Below are 14,551 nucleotides of genomic sequence, written 5' to 3'. Positions count from 1 at the left end.
CATCTTACAGCTGCTCGTTTTCTGAGTTGTCACACTTGTCTTCTTGATATGCCAAACGTTACAGTTAAACATTGCAACAGACTTAATCCAGCATCACTTCCTCCTTCTTCCTCTGACTGTGACCCACATGTCTGTTTGGTTCCTATCCAGGAGTCTCGTCCTGACTTGACTGACAACTCAGACCTTGTGCTGTTTGTTGATGGTTCTTCTTCCAGAGATCCAGATATAGGAATTAAACTTGTTGGTTTTCCTGTCGTTTCAGAGCATGCAGTTTTATTATCTAGTTCTCTTCCTCATCCGTACACAGCAGAAGAAGCAGAGCTAATTGCCCCCACAGAAGCCTGTAAATTGGCAGCTGAAAGGTCTGTCACATTTAAACAGATTCTCGTTATGCTTTTGCCGTTGCCCACTATTTTGGTGCTTTGTGGAAACATTACAATTTTCTCAGCTCTGACAGAAAACCAATTCTCCATCATTTGCTCGTTGCTGATCTTTTGTCAGCCATTTTGTTACCATCTGCTATTGCTGTTTGCAAATGTGCTGCAAACACCATTGCATCTGATTCTGTGTCCAGGGGTAATGCACCTACAGATGCCGCTGCTAAATCGGCAGCCTGCTCATCCATACATCATCATTCCTATATGCTTTTTCTGACCCCTTCCACATTTGATTCCATCACTGCAATTCAGTCCTTCGCCACTCCTCAGGACACATCTGCCTGGCGATCCTCAGGGGCTACTTTTGGGTGGGTCCCAATGGTAATCCATGCCTGCCCAAACAGTTTTCCCTTACTTTACCAAATTAAAACATGGCTTGGACTATATGTCTAAAAATGGGATGTTGGACATTATCAACACACATTGGTTCACACAAGGGTTCACAATAGCAGCTAAAAAATTTTGTGAATCCTGACACCCACACACCCGTTTGAACACATTCAAATGGACTTCACTGAACTTTCGCCTTCGGAGGGGAAAAAACACTGTCTTGTCATTGTAGATATGTGGTCCAAATATAGGTGGAAGCTTTCCCTTCATCAGCACAAACGGTAAAAGTTTTACTGCATGAAATCATTCCGCGATGGCAATCTCAGCTGACAATGGTCCATACTTTGCGAATGAGGCAATACAACAAATCAGTGACTTCTTGGACACTGACTTCAGAAAACACTGCTCCTACCATCCAGCAAGTGGAGGGGCAGTGGATCATGAAAATGGCACTCTAAAAGCTAAATTGGCAAAATCTTGTGCGGAAATAGGCTTGTCATGGACAAGGGCATTGCCAATTGTCCTAAAGTACATGAGGATAAGAAAGCGTGGTAACACTTTATATTAACTGCACGCTATAAAGCATTAGTAAAGCATTTATAAAGTGTAAGTAAATGCTTAAATAACTACTTGTAAATCATTTACAAAGCATTATTTTTTATTAGCTACTCATTGGTAAGAACATAAATAGATGGCTTAATAATTATTAATAACAAAATATGTAATGTCATTATAAAACATTTATAAATGATTTTTTCTTTCTCTATAAACCAAAGTTGATCATTAATAGTTCATCATTTACAAATGTAAAATCAGACACTATTCATTAGTGTCTGATGACTATGACTATGACTGAGCTCATATACATTGTTGTATTTCTTTTTATCTTTTTATATATTTATTTATTTAGCATTTTAGTGCAATATGGCCATTTTGTATCTGCTGTGTACTGTACTACTGCACTTAGCACTTTAACAAGCCACTGCTGAGAGTCTATGTTTGCACTTGACACTTTAACCTGACTCAGATTAAGGGGGTCTATTTTTTTTTCTTCAGATATAATGTGTGTGATTTTATGTGGAGTATTGGGTGTATACTTTTTATGTCTCTTGTTTATGAGCATATATATATATATATATATATATATATATATATATATATATATATATATATATATATTCATATTTTTATTGTCTTTACATTTTTTCCTTTTTTTTCTTCTTCAGTGACAGACTGAGGCACCCTCAGTGCAAGAAGGAATGATACCCCAGGTCGTTCCTCCCTGCTGCTGTCAGATTGTACAATAACACTGTGAAATAACCACATGCAATAATATGTCCACAAATCATATGCAGTAATAACTTGTTTACAAATCCCAGCACTAGTGTCACCTTATCACATCTTAACTGCACTTCACATATTGTAAATAAGATGCTCCAATTTTTAAATTCCAATCATGTTTATATATGCATACATACTTTTATATATATATAATTTCTACCTAATTTTTTTATTTTATTGTATTGTTACAAGTAATATTATTGCTGCTTATCTTTGCACATGCTGTTTGATGCACATTTTCCTCTACTCGCACTCATCTTGTGTGTTTTTTAAGAGCTGACGTAACATGTGAATTTCTCCACTGTGAGATCAATAAAGTCTTACCTTATCTTAACTTACTGGAAGAAAACTTTTGATAGCAGAGCTGAGCAGCCATTTGCTTCTGAATCACAGTAAAAATGAAGAAAAATTGTGTCCAAAAAAGTTACAGTCTTGTGGTTCAAATTTTAACTGTATATTGACGTCTAAGTGGGGTCATAGTTAGACGTCCACATACTCCAAATAGTAGACCCAGTTTGCACATCGTGTAGACGTCCAGAATTGGTCTTGGACTGACAGACGCAATATAGACATGATTTTCACGTCCATAAGACATCTAATGTTTAGTGGATCCCCATGAGAAATGCGGTAGTTTAAACATAAAAATGCTTTAAAAAGGATAAACTGACCAAATATAATTTGGTTTTGAAAGAAGTTTACAGATTTGAAGAAAACTTTTTGGAATTTTCTCCTTTAAATCACACATTTAAGAAATGAACAGAATTGTATATCATATTCTTGTTTGATCATTGATTCATTCACACTTGAGAGATCAAAGTGTCGTCAGGTCACGTGCTGGGCGATGACGTCAGCAGGGAGCTGCAGCCTGTGATTGGCTGAGGAGCGAGGTGGGCGGCAGCAGCTGCTGTGTGTGTCTCTGTTTCTGCTGCGGGACGTCTTTTGGAAAATGTCTCTCACACAGATCTTTCTCGTCCTCTGCGTGAGCGCCGCTGCGCTTTGTGATGTAACGCGTCTGAAAACGTCCAGCAGCGAGCACGCGCAGGCGCGCGCCGTGTACGGTCTGCTGCGGCGTCTGGTCGGGAACAGGTCTGCCGAGTTCACGGTGAAAGTCCACAAGAACCTGTCCTGGGACGGTCTGGACGTCTGCGAGCTCCGCTCGACCGGCGACAACAAGCTCGCGGTGACCGGAAGCAGCGGGGTTGCCGCCGCTTCCGGCCTCTACAGCTACTTCAAATACTTCTGCAACTGTCACGTTTCCTGGTCAGGTGACCAGCTGGACCTGCACCGCCCCCTGCCCAAAGTCAGTGGCGTCCTGCGCATCAGCACCCCCCACAGGTCAGTCCCCAGCACTGCAGGAAGTCAGCGACCTGAAAGTTCAGCTACAATTTGCCAGAAGGTACATCTAAGATGCAAGCCAAGATTTGATGTTTTGGTGAAAGAATTAAGTACTTTTATTTATTTTTATACGAGCTTCTCGCCACTGTGCAGCGCGAAGCTCGCTCTACGGTAGACAAAGGCACAAACTGGAAATGGCACAAAACAATCGGGAAATGGCACAAAAAACAAAACAAAACAAAAAAAACCCTGCCCAGTGGAGAAAAAGCCACAAACCAGACAACATTGTTGTAAAACGCCACGAACCGATGGTAGACGAAGCCGCAAACCGGAAATGACATAGTGACATGCTGAAGAGCTTCATTCGTTCATATCCGTGACTGGATGCACCGATCCACAAATTTTCACTTCTGATGCGACTCCGATACCTGAATTTGGATATCTGCTGATACAGATACTTTTCCGATCCGATACCAGAGCTACGTTTGCTTTAGTATTGTTATAGTAGTATTATTTAGTATCATTATTGTTGATTTTATATGAGGATTTTCTTAAAAAGGAGACCTGAAAGTTCAGCTACAATTTGCCAGAAAGTGTATCTAAGATGAAAGCCTCAATTTTTCTCAAAGTTCAATTTCAGTGGAGCTTTATTGATATGGGAGACATGTTTACATTATCAAAGCAAGTGTTACAGAGTAAAAATTAAAATTTAAGTCCTCTCTCTCTCTCCCTCGCTCTCTGTCTTGCTTGCTCACTTTCTCTCTTGCTGTTTTCGTGCTGCGCAAACTTCCAACTTTTTGGAAACACGAAGCCTTTCAACTGTGAAATAAATGTATCATCAGCGACGCTCACGTGCAGGATTTTAATGGAGACTTTTTCCCCTTTCAGCGGACAGAATCTCTGTTTGGCTTCTCCTCCTCGGCTGCACGCTGAGCTGGCGTTTGACAGCCTCTGGACGCTGAAGCGGGTAACTTTTTAGTACACATTTTCAGCAACAATTCAGTTCATTTTTCGGAAAGTCCGTGCTTGACAAACAGACAATTTGAACCCAGAAATTTGTGAAACATACTACCTGCAGCTAGTATGTTTTACATACGATACAATAAATAAATAAATAAATAAATAAGGATTTGATAATTAATTAGGATTAATTAACTAATTAATAAGAAAGAAAGAAAAAATGCACGGCACTCGACAGGGTTCAACGGTTGCCCATTCATGATAAGTTTGTGGCAAAAAAAAAAATTCTCCCTCTCTGATATTTCCTAGAGTTGATACACATTTAAGTGGCAACTCAGGCTAAGCCTGACAATTAACCTGGTCTGGACCAGGTGAGTTTGCCAGCATATTGCCGTGGTAACTTAGTTTGAACTATGCTGAGCTTGCTTTATGGAACCGGATACATTGGAAAATAAGCCAGACTAACGAAATAAGCCTGGTTTATTTGGTCAAATTTCTTGTGCAGCCGGTCTGCTTTGTGTAAGCCTAATCCCGTCAGATCTCAGAAGCTAAGCAGTGCGGCATCTGATTAGTACTTGGATGGGAGACCTCTTTTTGGAATGCCGACAGCTGTGTGTGTTTCTCCAGGTAACACTGGAGTTGCGTCAGGAAGGGCATCCGGCATAAAACTTGTGATGAGTACCAATGCGGATCTATCAGCTGTGGCGATCCCAAACAAAAAAGGAGCAGCCGATTGGACAACAACAATAATTTGGTCAAATTCCTTGTATGTGGGAACTTACTTGGTTGATTCTGATTCTGATTTTTACAGAACAAAAAACATACTGTCAAAAATAACATGCCTATAATAATAGTAATAGTAATAATAATGATAATAATAATAGTAGCAATAGTACAACCCCAATTCCAATGAACTTGGGACGTTGTGTAAAATGTAAATAAAAACAGAATACAATGATTTGCAAATCCTCTTTAGCCTATATTCAGTTGAATACACCACAAAGACAAGATATTTAATGTTCAAACTGATAAACTTTATTGTTTTTATGCAAATATTTGCTCATTTTGAAATGGATGCCTGCAACACGTTTCAAAAAAGCTGGGACAGTGGTATGTTTACCACTGTGTTACATCACCTTTCCTTCTAACAACACTCAATAAGCATTTGGGAACTGGGGACACTAATTGTTGAAGCTTTGTAGGTGGAATTCTTTCCCATTCTTGCTTGATGTACGACTTCAGTTGTTCAACAGTCCGGGGTCTCAGTTGTCGTATTTTGCGCTTCATAATGTGCCACACATTTCAATGGGTGACAAGTTTGAACTGCAGGCAGGCCAGTCTAGTACCCGCACTCTTTTACTACGAAGCCACACTGTTGTAACACGTGCAGAATGTGGCCTGACATTGTCTTTCTGAAATAAGCAGGGATGTCCTTGAAAAAGACGTTGCTTGGATGGCAGCATATGTTGCTCTAAAACCTGGATGTAACTTTCAGCATTGATGGTGCCATCACAGTTGCCCATGCCATGGGCAAGAACACACCCCCATACCATCACAGATGCTGGCTTTTGAACTTTGCGCTGGTAACAATCTGGATGGTCTTTTTCCTCTTTTGTCCGGAGGACACGATGTCCATGATTTCCAAAAACAATTTGAAATGTGGCCTCATCAGACCACAGCACACTTTTCTACTTTGTGTCTGTCCATTTCATATGAGCTCGGCCCCAGAGAAGGTGGCTGCGTTTCTGGATGTTGTTGATGTATGGATTTCGCTTTGCATGGTAGAGTTTTAACTTGCACTTGTAGCGACGAACTGTGTTAACTAACAATGGTTTTCTGAAGTGTTCCTGAACCCACGCGGTAAGTGTCAGGGTCAAACACCTTTAGACACTTAAGAAAGAATGGACACGGGTGCAGCAAATCTTTTTTTATCAGCTTTGCAAAGGGAAGAGCAGTCTCAGAGCACTGTCTTCCTGTGCTCAGCATCATTTTATTCAGTCAAACAGTGTGACATACAAGCAGGGCATGATCATAGTGACATTGTCAGTCACCTTGAGTAGAAGCAAACATCCTGTGCAGCTGGTGGATAAAGATTCATTACAAGATTTAATACATGTCTTATCTGTGGGTTTGCTGTGATTGCTAGCCTATACTCCCTTCTTTTCCCATCAAACAACACGTCTTGTCATGTCGGGCAGTAGCCCGACCCCAGGAGCGGGTGGACCCACAATACAAACTCCCAAACCAGGCTTTGAGGTACAGGTCATCATGTTTATTTCGGGCAGAGGTTCAGTACACAGGTTGTCAGAAAACGGAGCAGAGGCACAAGCAGGGTGAGGCAAAAACGCAGTCATCTCCAGGCAGGGGTCTGAGGCACGTGCAAACACTGGCATATAGGCTGAGGCAAAAAGGCGGTCAAAAAACACAGAGCAAGGAACTGGTACACGGCAAGACTAATCAGGACAGAGGACAAAAGGCTGGAGAATGCTGGAAGCGACAACAATCTGGCGAGGGACTGTGAGACTGTGAGGGTTTATATGCATGTGGACTAATTAGGAACAGGTGGTGTTAACAAGGTGCATGTGAGAGGAATGATCCAGAAAGGGGGCATGGCTAATGAACAAAGATACTATGTTGTGCAAGACAGTGAGGGAAGAGAACACAAGGTGGAGAGAAGAAAAGACAAAGATGTGTGAACAGGTGCCAAGAATGTGACTAAATGAAAACACAAAGCAGACTGGGACAAAGTGTGAGAGGAGGGCACAGAACTAGTGGAGTGAGATGACGTGACAACACAGACAGAGATGCCAGAGGGATGAAAACAAAAAGTAGGTGCAGCTTGGAGTGAAACACAAAACTAAGAACAGAGCTACTATGGAATATAATATTACTATGAACAAAAGTAACAACGAAAACTTAGGGCCGAAAAACATAGCTAGGAACCAGGCATGACATGATAACTGATCAGGAGACATGAAACACAATACTAAAGCAAAGCTAAACAAGTGATAACATAATGAAAACACAACTGACTGAAGAATACCAAATGAAAACCAGATGACAAAATCAACAAGCCATGACACAAAAATACCAATACTAAAGATCAACAGAAATTAATAGATGACAACTGAATGATAAACAATGAAAACACAATCTGGCAGAACAAGAAAAGAACTAGACAATAGCTAAATAATGCAAAGTAACAGAGAACCAAAGTAAAATAGAACAGGGAATAAATACATGATAAATAACTAATAAAACAGAACAGGAGCAGAAAGTGGGTCAAAGAAAGGAGAAGCAAGTAGACCAAAAACCTGATCAGGGCCGAGCATGACACGTCTCCAGGCAGACTGTGAAACCGACTGGTACACATCAATTCCATTGTTTCACTGTCTTCCCACAAAAACTTTCCTCGCTTCAAGGCCGCAATCCCAGCAGAGACGTGCAGTACTACATGGTGCAAAAGATATAAGCATGCATAAGACGTGATGCAGAACAAACGATAATAAGTGTTGTGATGGTATAAACATAATTTTTCTAACATATCCCTCCTGTTTTTCATTTGTGAATGCAGAACATCAGATGCTTATCACTTGTTTTCACATTTTCAATAAGCACGTCATAAAAGCATTACACATTCTCATATCCTGCACTGACATTGTCAATTTGTTGCTGCATAGGTTCATAGCTTTCACTCTGTGGTTGCTTTAAGACCTGGTGCTGCAGAAAAGAGCGGGTCATCATGTGGGTGAACATGCTACGAATACATGGAAGCACACAGAGCATTAGAACACAAAACAGAACCAAAACGACAATGAGAGGGATACAAGATTTCAAAAGGAGTTGCCACCAAGTTACAGATGTGAACCAAGACCAGAAGTCCCAGCTCTTTGAGTTCATGGTAGCCTGCACAGCATCTCTGGTGGTAGTCATTTCAGCGATGGCCTTTTGGATGGCCCCGCTGTTGGCAGTGTTGTCCGGAATGAAGGTGCAGCATGCAGTTCCCACTATCACGCACACACCTCCTTGTGGTGCGGTTAGGAGGTCAAGAACCACGCGGTTCTGTAGCACCATCAGTTGTAGAGCGGTGAGTTCTTCTGACGTGGCCTTTGCGAAGGTCAAGGATGAATTCATGAACTGTAGGAACTTGTATCTGGTGAATTCCACTTCTCTTCTTACATCTGAGATCCCAAAGTTGGGAAAGAGAGCTATGGCGATGTCTCGTCCTGTGGAGAAGATGTGTTGGTCCTTCGGGATTTCTGCATATCCTCGCTTGTTCCGGCGATGACTCAGTAACTTGGGTTGACTCAGATAGTTGGGTTGAGTCAGATGGAGATGGTCTGGTAGTTTGAGGAGATGGTCTTTCGGGATGTAAACCAGAGCCTGATGTAAAATCACCAAACTGCAGACTCCGGACCAGTTCGGGGGTAAACTGGCATATATGTTTGTGCCACACTGCCAATTGTAGTCTGTCAAGACTCTGGTGCCTTTCGACGGGCTGTTTTTACTCCATGCTCTGTCTGACTCCTGTACCTTGCTGGCCTCGATAAGCAAGGTGAGATTATGCCTACAGGCGTCATGTTCAGCACAACGTAGTCGAGCCATCTCACTGACGTGCGCAGAAGATGTAGGTATGCTTACAGAGTGAGGGTGGTATTTCTCCTACTTTGTTTGTTCCATGTCCTGCCATGCACACATCATAGATGCCATAATGGGTGACACCCTCCATCACCTGGGGTTCAGTCGCTTGCAGCCAAGCCTGGTACACTGTATGACGTGGATTCGTGCGGTCGTAGAAGTATAGGGGGTCATTTGTCTCGTATGGCTGTGAGTAGTCAGCCTGTGCCATTGTCTTTCCCCTGCCGGGGTTTGTTGCCGTTGCTATCAGGCATCCTGGTTCCACTGTCCTGGGATTAGTCGTGTAGACATTGTGGTGGGATGTCGATGTTGGCATGCGAGCACAGACATAACAGTTAATCATGTTGTTGGAGGTGGCGGTGTAGTTGACAAAGCGCAACCACATGTTGCCTTGGTAATGATGCATCAATGTGCTACTAGGAAGTACTTCAGATCAACGGTGTCTGTCTTGGAATGTACCTCTTTTCACCCACTCTTGGGTCAGCCACTACGTAAGAAGTCCAATCAGTATCCCACATACTAAGACCACAACACAACAGCTACCTTTGCAACGCCGGTGACCGCGACGTTCCTGCCGCCGTTCTCCAGCTGGAACACGCCGCCCCACCAGAGCATCCTCCGGTAGCATTGTTGCTCAGCTTACAGTGTCACCGAAACACCTCACACTAAATGAGTAGGGATCAGGTCGTTACTTCACTGACATTGAGACGAATCACCTCTAAACGGTGAAACCCCTTTGTAGTCAGACTTCCCCACTACTCGTTGGAGGGTCTGGCACACGCTGTAGCTTACAGTGGCTTAGGTGGATCCAACTGGGTCGCTCAGCGATTTTCACAGCGGTGGGTGTCGTCAGCAGCACTTGGTATGGCCCCTCCCAACGTGGACTGGACCAGCTCATTCTTTTGATGACCTTCACGAACACCCGATCACCGGGCTGAACCAGTGGGCTGTCCTGTAGTGGCAAAGAAGCAGATGGCAGTAAATTTTCTTTTGACACATCTTTTTCTTGTAACAATCTTCTCATATAGTCTGCTAATGTGATCTCTTCATCAGCGATTTCTAAGTCTTTTGGGAACACTGGCAACCTATAAGGTTTACCATATAAAACTTCAAATGGTGTGAGTCCTGCTCCTGCTGGTGTGATACGCATATAAATCAAATCAAATCAATTTTATTTATATAGCGCCAAATCACAACAAACAGTTGCCCCAAGGAGCTTTATATTGTAAGGCAAGGCCATACAATAATTACGGAAAAACCCCAACGGTCAAAACGACCCCCTGTGAGCAAGCACTTGGCAACAGTGGGAAGGAAAAACTCCATTTTAACAGGAAGAAACCTCCAGCAGAACCAGGCTCAGGGAGGGGCAGTCTTCTGCTGGGACTGGTTGGGGCTGAGGGAGAGAACCAGGAAAAAGACATGCTGTGGAGGGGAGCAGAGATCAATCACTAATGATTAAATGCAGAGTGGTGCATACAGAGCAAAAAGAGAAAGAAACACTCAGTGCATCATGGGAACCCCCCAGCAGTCTAAGTCTATAGCAGCATAACTAAGGGATGGTTCAGGGTCACCTGATCCAGCCCTAACTATAAGCTTTAGCAAAAAGGAAAGTTTTAAGCCTAATCTTAAAAGTAGAGAGGGTGTCTGTCTCCCTGATCTGAATTGGGAGCTGGTTTCACAGGAGAGGAGCCTGAAAGCTGAAGGCTCTGCCTCCCATTCTACTCTTACAAACCCTAGGAACTACAAGTAAGCCTGCAGTCTGAGAGTGAAGCGCTCTATTGGGGTGATATGGTACTATGAGGTCCCTAAGATAAGATGGGACCTGATTATTCAAAACCTTATAAGTAAGAAGAAGAATTTTAAATTCTGTTCTAGAATTAACAGGAAGCCAATGAAGAGAGGCCAATATGGGTGAGATATGCTCTCTCCTTCTAGTCCCTGTTAGCACTCTAGCTGCAGCATTTTGAATTAACTGAAGGCTTTTCAGGGAACGTTTAGGACAACCTGATAATAATGAATTACAATAGTCCAGCCTAGAGGAAATAAATGCATGAATTAGTTTTTCAGCATCACTCTGAGACAAGACCTTTCTAATTTTAGAGATATTGCGCAAATGCAAAAAAGCAGTCCTACATATTTGTTTAATATGCGCATTAAATGACATATCCTGATCAAAAATGACTCCAAGATTTCTCACAGTATTACTAGAGGTCAGGGTAATGCCATCCAGAGTAAGGATCTGGTTAGACACCATGTTTCTAAGATTTGTGGGGTCAAGTACAATAACTTCAGTTTTATCTGAGTTTAAAAGCAGGAAATTAGAGGTCATCCATGTCTTTATGTCTGTAAGACAATCCTGCAGTTTAGCTAATTGGTGTGTGTCCTCTGGCTTCATGGATAGATAAAGCTGGGTATCATCTGCGTAACAATGAAAATTTAAGCAATGCTGTCTAATAATACTGCCTAAGGGAAACATGTATAAAGTGAATAAAATTGGTCCTAGCACAGAACCTTGTGGAACTCCATAATTAACCTTAGTCTGCGAAGAAGATTCCCCGTTTACATGAACAAATTGTAATCTATTAGATAAATATGAGTCAAACCACCGCAGCGCAGTGCCTTTAATACCTATGGCATGCTCTAATCTTTGTAATAAAATTTTATGGTCAACAGTATCAAAAGCAGCACTGAGGTCTAACAGAACAAGCACAGAGATGAGTCCACTGTCTGAGGCCATAAGAAGATCGTTTGTAACCTTCACTAATGCTATTTCTGTACTATGATGAATTCTAAAACCTGACTGAAATGTTGTGTGGGCCGCCAGAAGAGGGGGTACTGCTGGCCCACCACCAGAGGGCGCCTTGCCTGAAGTGCGGGCTTCAGGCACGAGAGGGCGCTGCCGCCACGGACACAGCCGGGGGTGACAGCTGTCACTCATTATCTCTTGACAGCTGTCACCCATCTACACTTCATCATCTCACTCCATAAAAACCGGACGTCATCTCCACCTCGTTGCCGAGATATCATCTACCTGTGAAGGTAATTTCTCTGCTGACTTAATACTGAATAATAGTCTGAACTCTTTTGCAGCCGTTTTCCTGTGGTGTGCCTTATCTGCTGGATTGGCGTTTGGTGTGAACAGCGACGGCTTCGCTTCACACCCAAACCAGATAGGTGGTTTATCAGGAGCTGCACGAGTGTGTGATTAGAGGTGGAGGTGACTTTCCACCTTCTGACTGTTTTTGTTACTGGGTGTGCACACACCCACATCTCACTGTTTGTGCTCCTCGCCAGCAGCACCAGATCCGACAGTTGGGGACGGTGATCACCTGGGAATTCGGGACATAGCGGCTCCAGTATTCACCGGGTTCTATGACGGTGGAAATCGTGTGGTCCCGGCTCATCTCAGGACAGACGTCTTCTATCCTCGAGCCTGCCCACACGTCACCTTGGTGTATTGACTGCTATCAGATTCTGTGATTGTCTGTATAATCGTTGTGTACATTCACAACATTAAATTGTTACCTTTTGGCTCATCTATTGACCGTTTATTTGCGCCCCCTGTTGTGGGTCCGTGTCACTACACTTTCCCCAACATGAAACTCTTCAAATAGACCATTCCTCTGCAGATGATCAGTTAGCTGTTTTACAACTACCCTTTCAAGAATTTTTGAGAGAAAAGGAAGGTTGGAGATTGGCCTATAATTAGCTAAGATAGCTGGGTCAAGTGATGGCTTTTTAAGTAATGGTTTAATTACTGCCACCTTAAAAGTCTGTGGTACATAGCCAACTAATAAAGATAGATTGATCATATTTAAGATCGAAGCATTAATTAATGGTAGGGCTTCCTTGAGCAGCCTGGTAGGAATGGGGTCTAATAGACATGTTGATGGTTTGGAGGAAGTAACTAATGAAAATAACTCAGACAGAACAATTGGAGAGAAAGAGTCTAACCAAATACCACCATCACTGAAAGCAGCCAAAGATAACGATACGTCTTTGGGATGGTTATGAGTAATTTTTTCTCTAATAGTTAAAATTTTATTAGCAAAGAAAGTCATGAAGTCATTACTAGTTAAAGTTAAAGGAATACTCGGCTCAATAGAGCTCTGACTCTTTGTCAGCCTGGCTACAGTGCTGAAAAGAAACCTGGGGTTGTTCTTATTTTCTTCAATTAGTGATGAGTAGTAAGATGTCCTAGCTTTACGGAGGGCTTTTTTTTTATAGAGCAACAGACTCTTTTTCCAGGCTAAGTGAAGATCTTCTAAATTAGTGAGACGCCATTTCCTCTCCAACTTACAGGTTATCTGCTTTAAGCTGCGAGTTTGTGAGTTATACCACGGAGTCAGGCACTTCTGATTTAAAGCTCTCTTTTTCAGAGGAGTTACAGCATCCAAAGTTGTCTTCAATGAGGATGTAAAACTATTGACGAGATACTCTATCTCACTTACAGAGTTTATGTAGCTACTCTGCACTGTGTTGGTATATGGCATTAGAGAACATAAAGAAGGAATCATATCCTTAAACCTAGTTACAGCGCTTTCTGAAAGACTTCTAGTGTAATGAAACTTATTCCCCACTGCTGGGTAGTCCATCAGAGTAAATGTAAATGTTATTAAGAAATGATCAGACAGAAGGGAGTTTTCAGGGAATACTGTTAAGTCTTCAATTCCCATACCATAAGTCAGAACAAGATCTAAGATATGATTAAAGTGGTGGGTGGACTCATTTACATTTTGAGCAAAGCCAATTGAGTCTAATAATAGATTAAATGCAGTGTTGAGGCTGTCATTCTCAGCATCTGTGTGGATGTTAAAATCGCCCATTATAATTATCTGAGCTAAGCACTAAGTCAGACAAAAGGTCTGAAAATTCGCAGAGAAACTCACAGTAACGACCAGGTGGACGATAGATAATAACAAAACTCGTTTTTGGGACTTCCAATTTGGATGGACAAGACTAAGAGTCAAGCTTTCAAATGATTTAAAGCTCTGTCTGGGTTTTTGATTAATTAATAAGCTGGAATGGAAGATTGCTGCTAATCCTCCTCCTCGGCCCGTGCTACGAGCATTCTGGCAGTTAGTGTGACTCGGGGGTGTTGACTCATTTAAACTAACATATTCATCCTGCTGTAACCAGGTTTCTGTAAGGCAGAATAAATCAATATGTTGATCAATTATTATATCATTTACTAACAGGGACTTAGAAGAGAGAGACCTAATGTTTAATAGACCACATTTAACTGTTTTAGTCTGTGGTGCAGTTGAAGGTGCTATATTATTTTTTCTTTTTTCTTTTTTATGCTTAAATAGATTTTTACTGGTTATTGGTGGTCTGGGAGCAGGCACCGTCTCTACGGGGATGGGGTAATGAGGGGATGGCAGGGGGAGAGAAGCTGCAGAGAGGTGTGTAAGACTACAACTCTGCTTCCTGGTCCCAACCCTGGATAGTCACGGTTTGGAGGATTTAAGAAAATTGGCCAGATTTCTAGAAATGAATATGAAATGAAT

The 14,551-nt window shown here is 42.2% G+C and overlaps 1 protein-coding gene across 1 annotated transcript in view; it reads left to right on the top strand.

Moving 5' to 3' along the window:
• The first annotated feature begins 2,902 nt into the window (after nt 1-2,902).
• The window catches only part of LOC117522252 (alpha-N-acetylglucosaminidase-like), a 52,807-nt gene continuing 41,158 nt past the window's right edge, over nt 2,903-14,551 (top strand). The window contains exon 1 of the mRNA XM_034183644.1: nt 2,903-3,443. Within this exon, the coding sequence (XP_034039535.1) occupies nt 3,055-3,443 (389 nt within the window). The 5' untranslated portion in view covers nt 2,903-3,054. The remainder of the gene's footprint in view (nt 3,444-14,551) is intronic.

Source organism: Thalassophryne amazonica, chromosome 12 (assembly GCF_902500255.1).
Source record: "Thalassophryne amazonica chromosome 12, fThaAma1.1, whole genome shotgun sequence".
Classification (NCBI taxonomy): Eukaryota; Metazoa; Chordata; class Actinopteri; order Batrachoidiformes; family Batrachoididae; genus Thalassophryne; species Thalassophryne amazonica.
The sequence above is the reverse complement of the archived record's forward strand: the minus strand, read 5'-3'. Positions and strand labels throughout refer to the sequence as shown.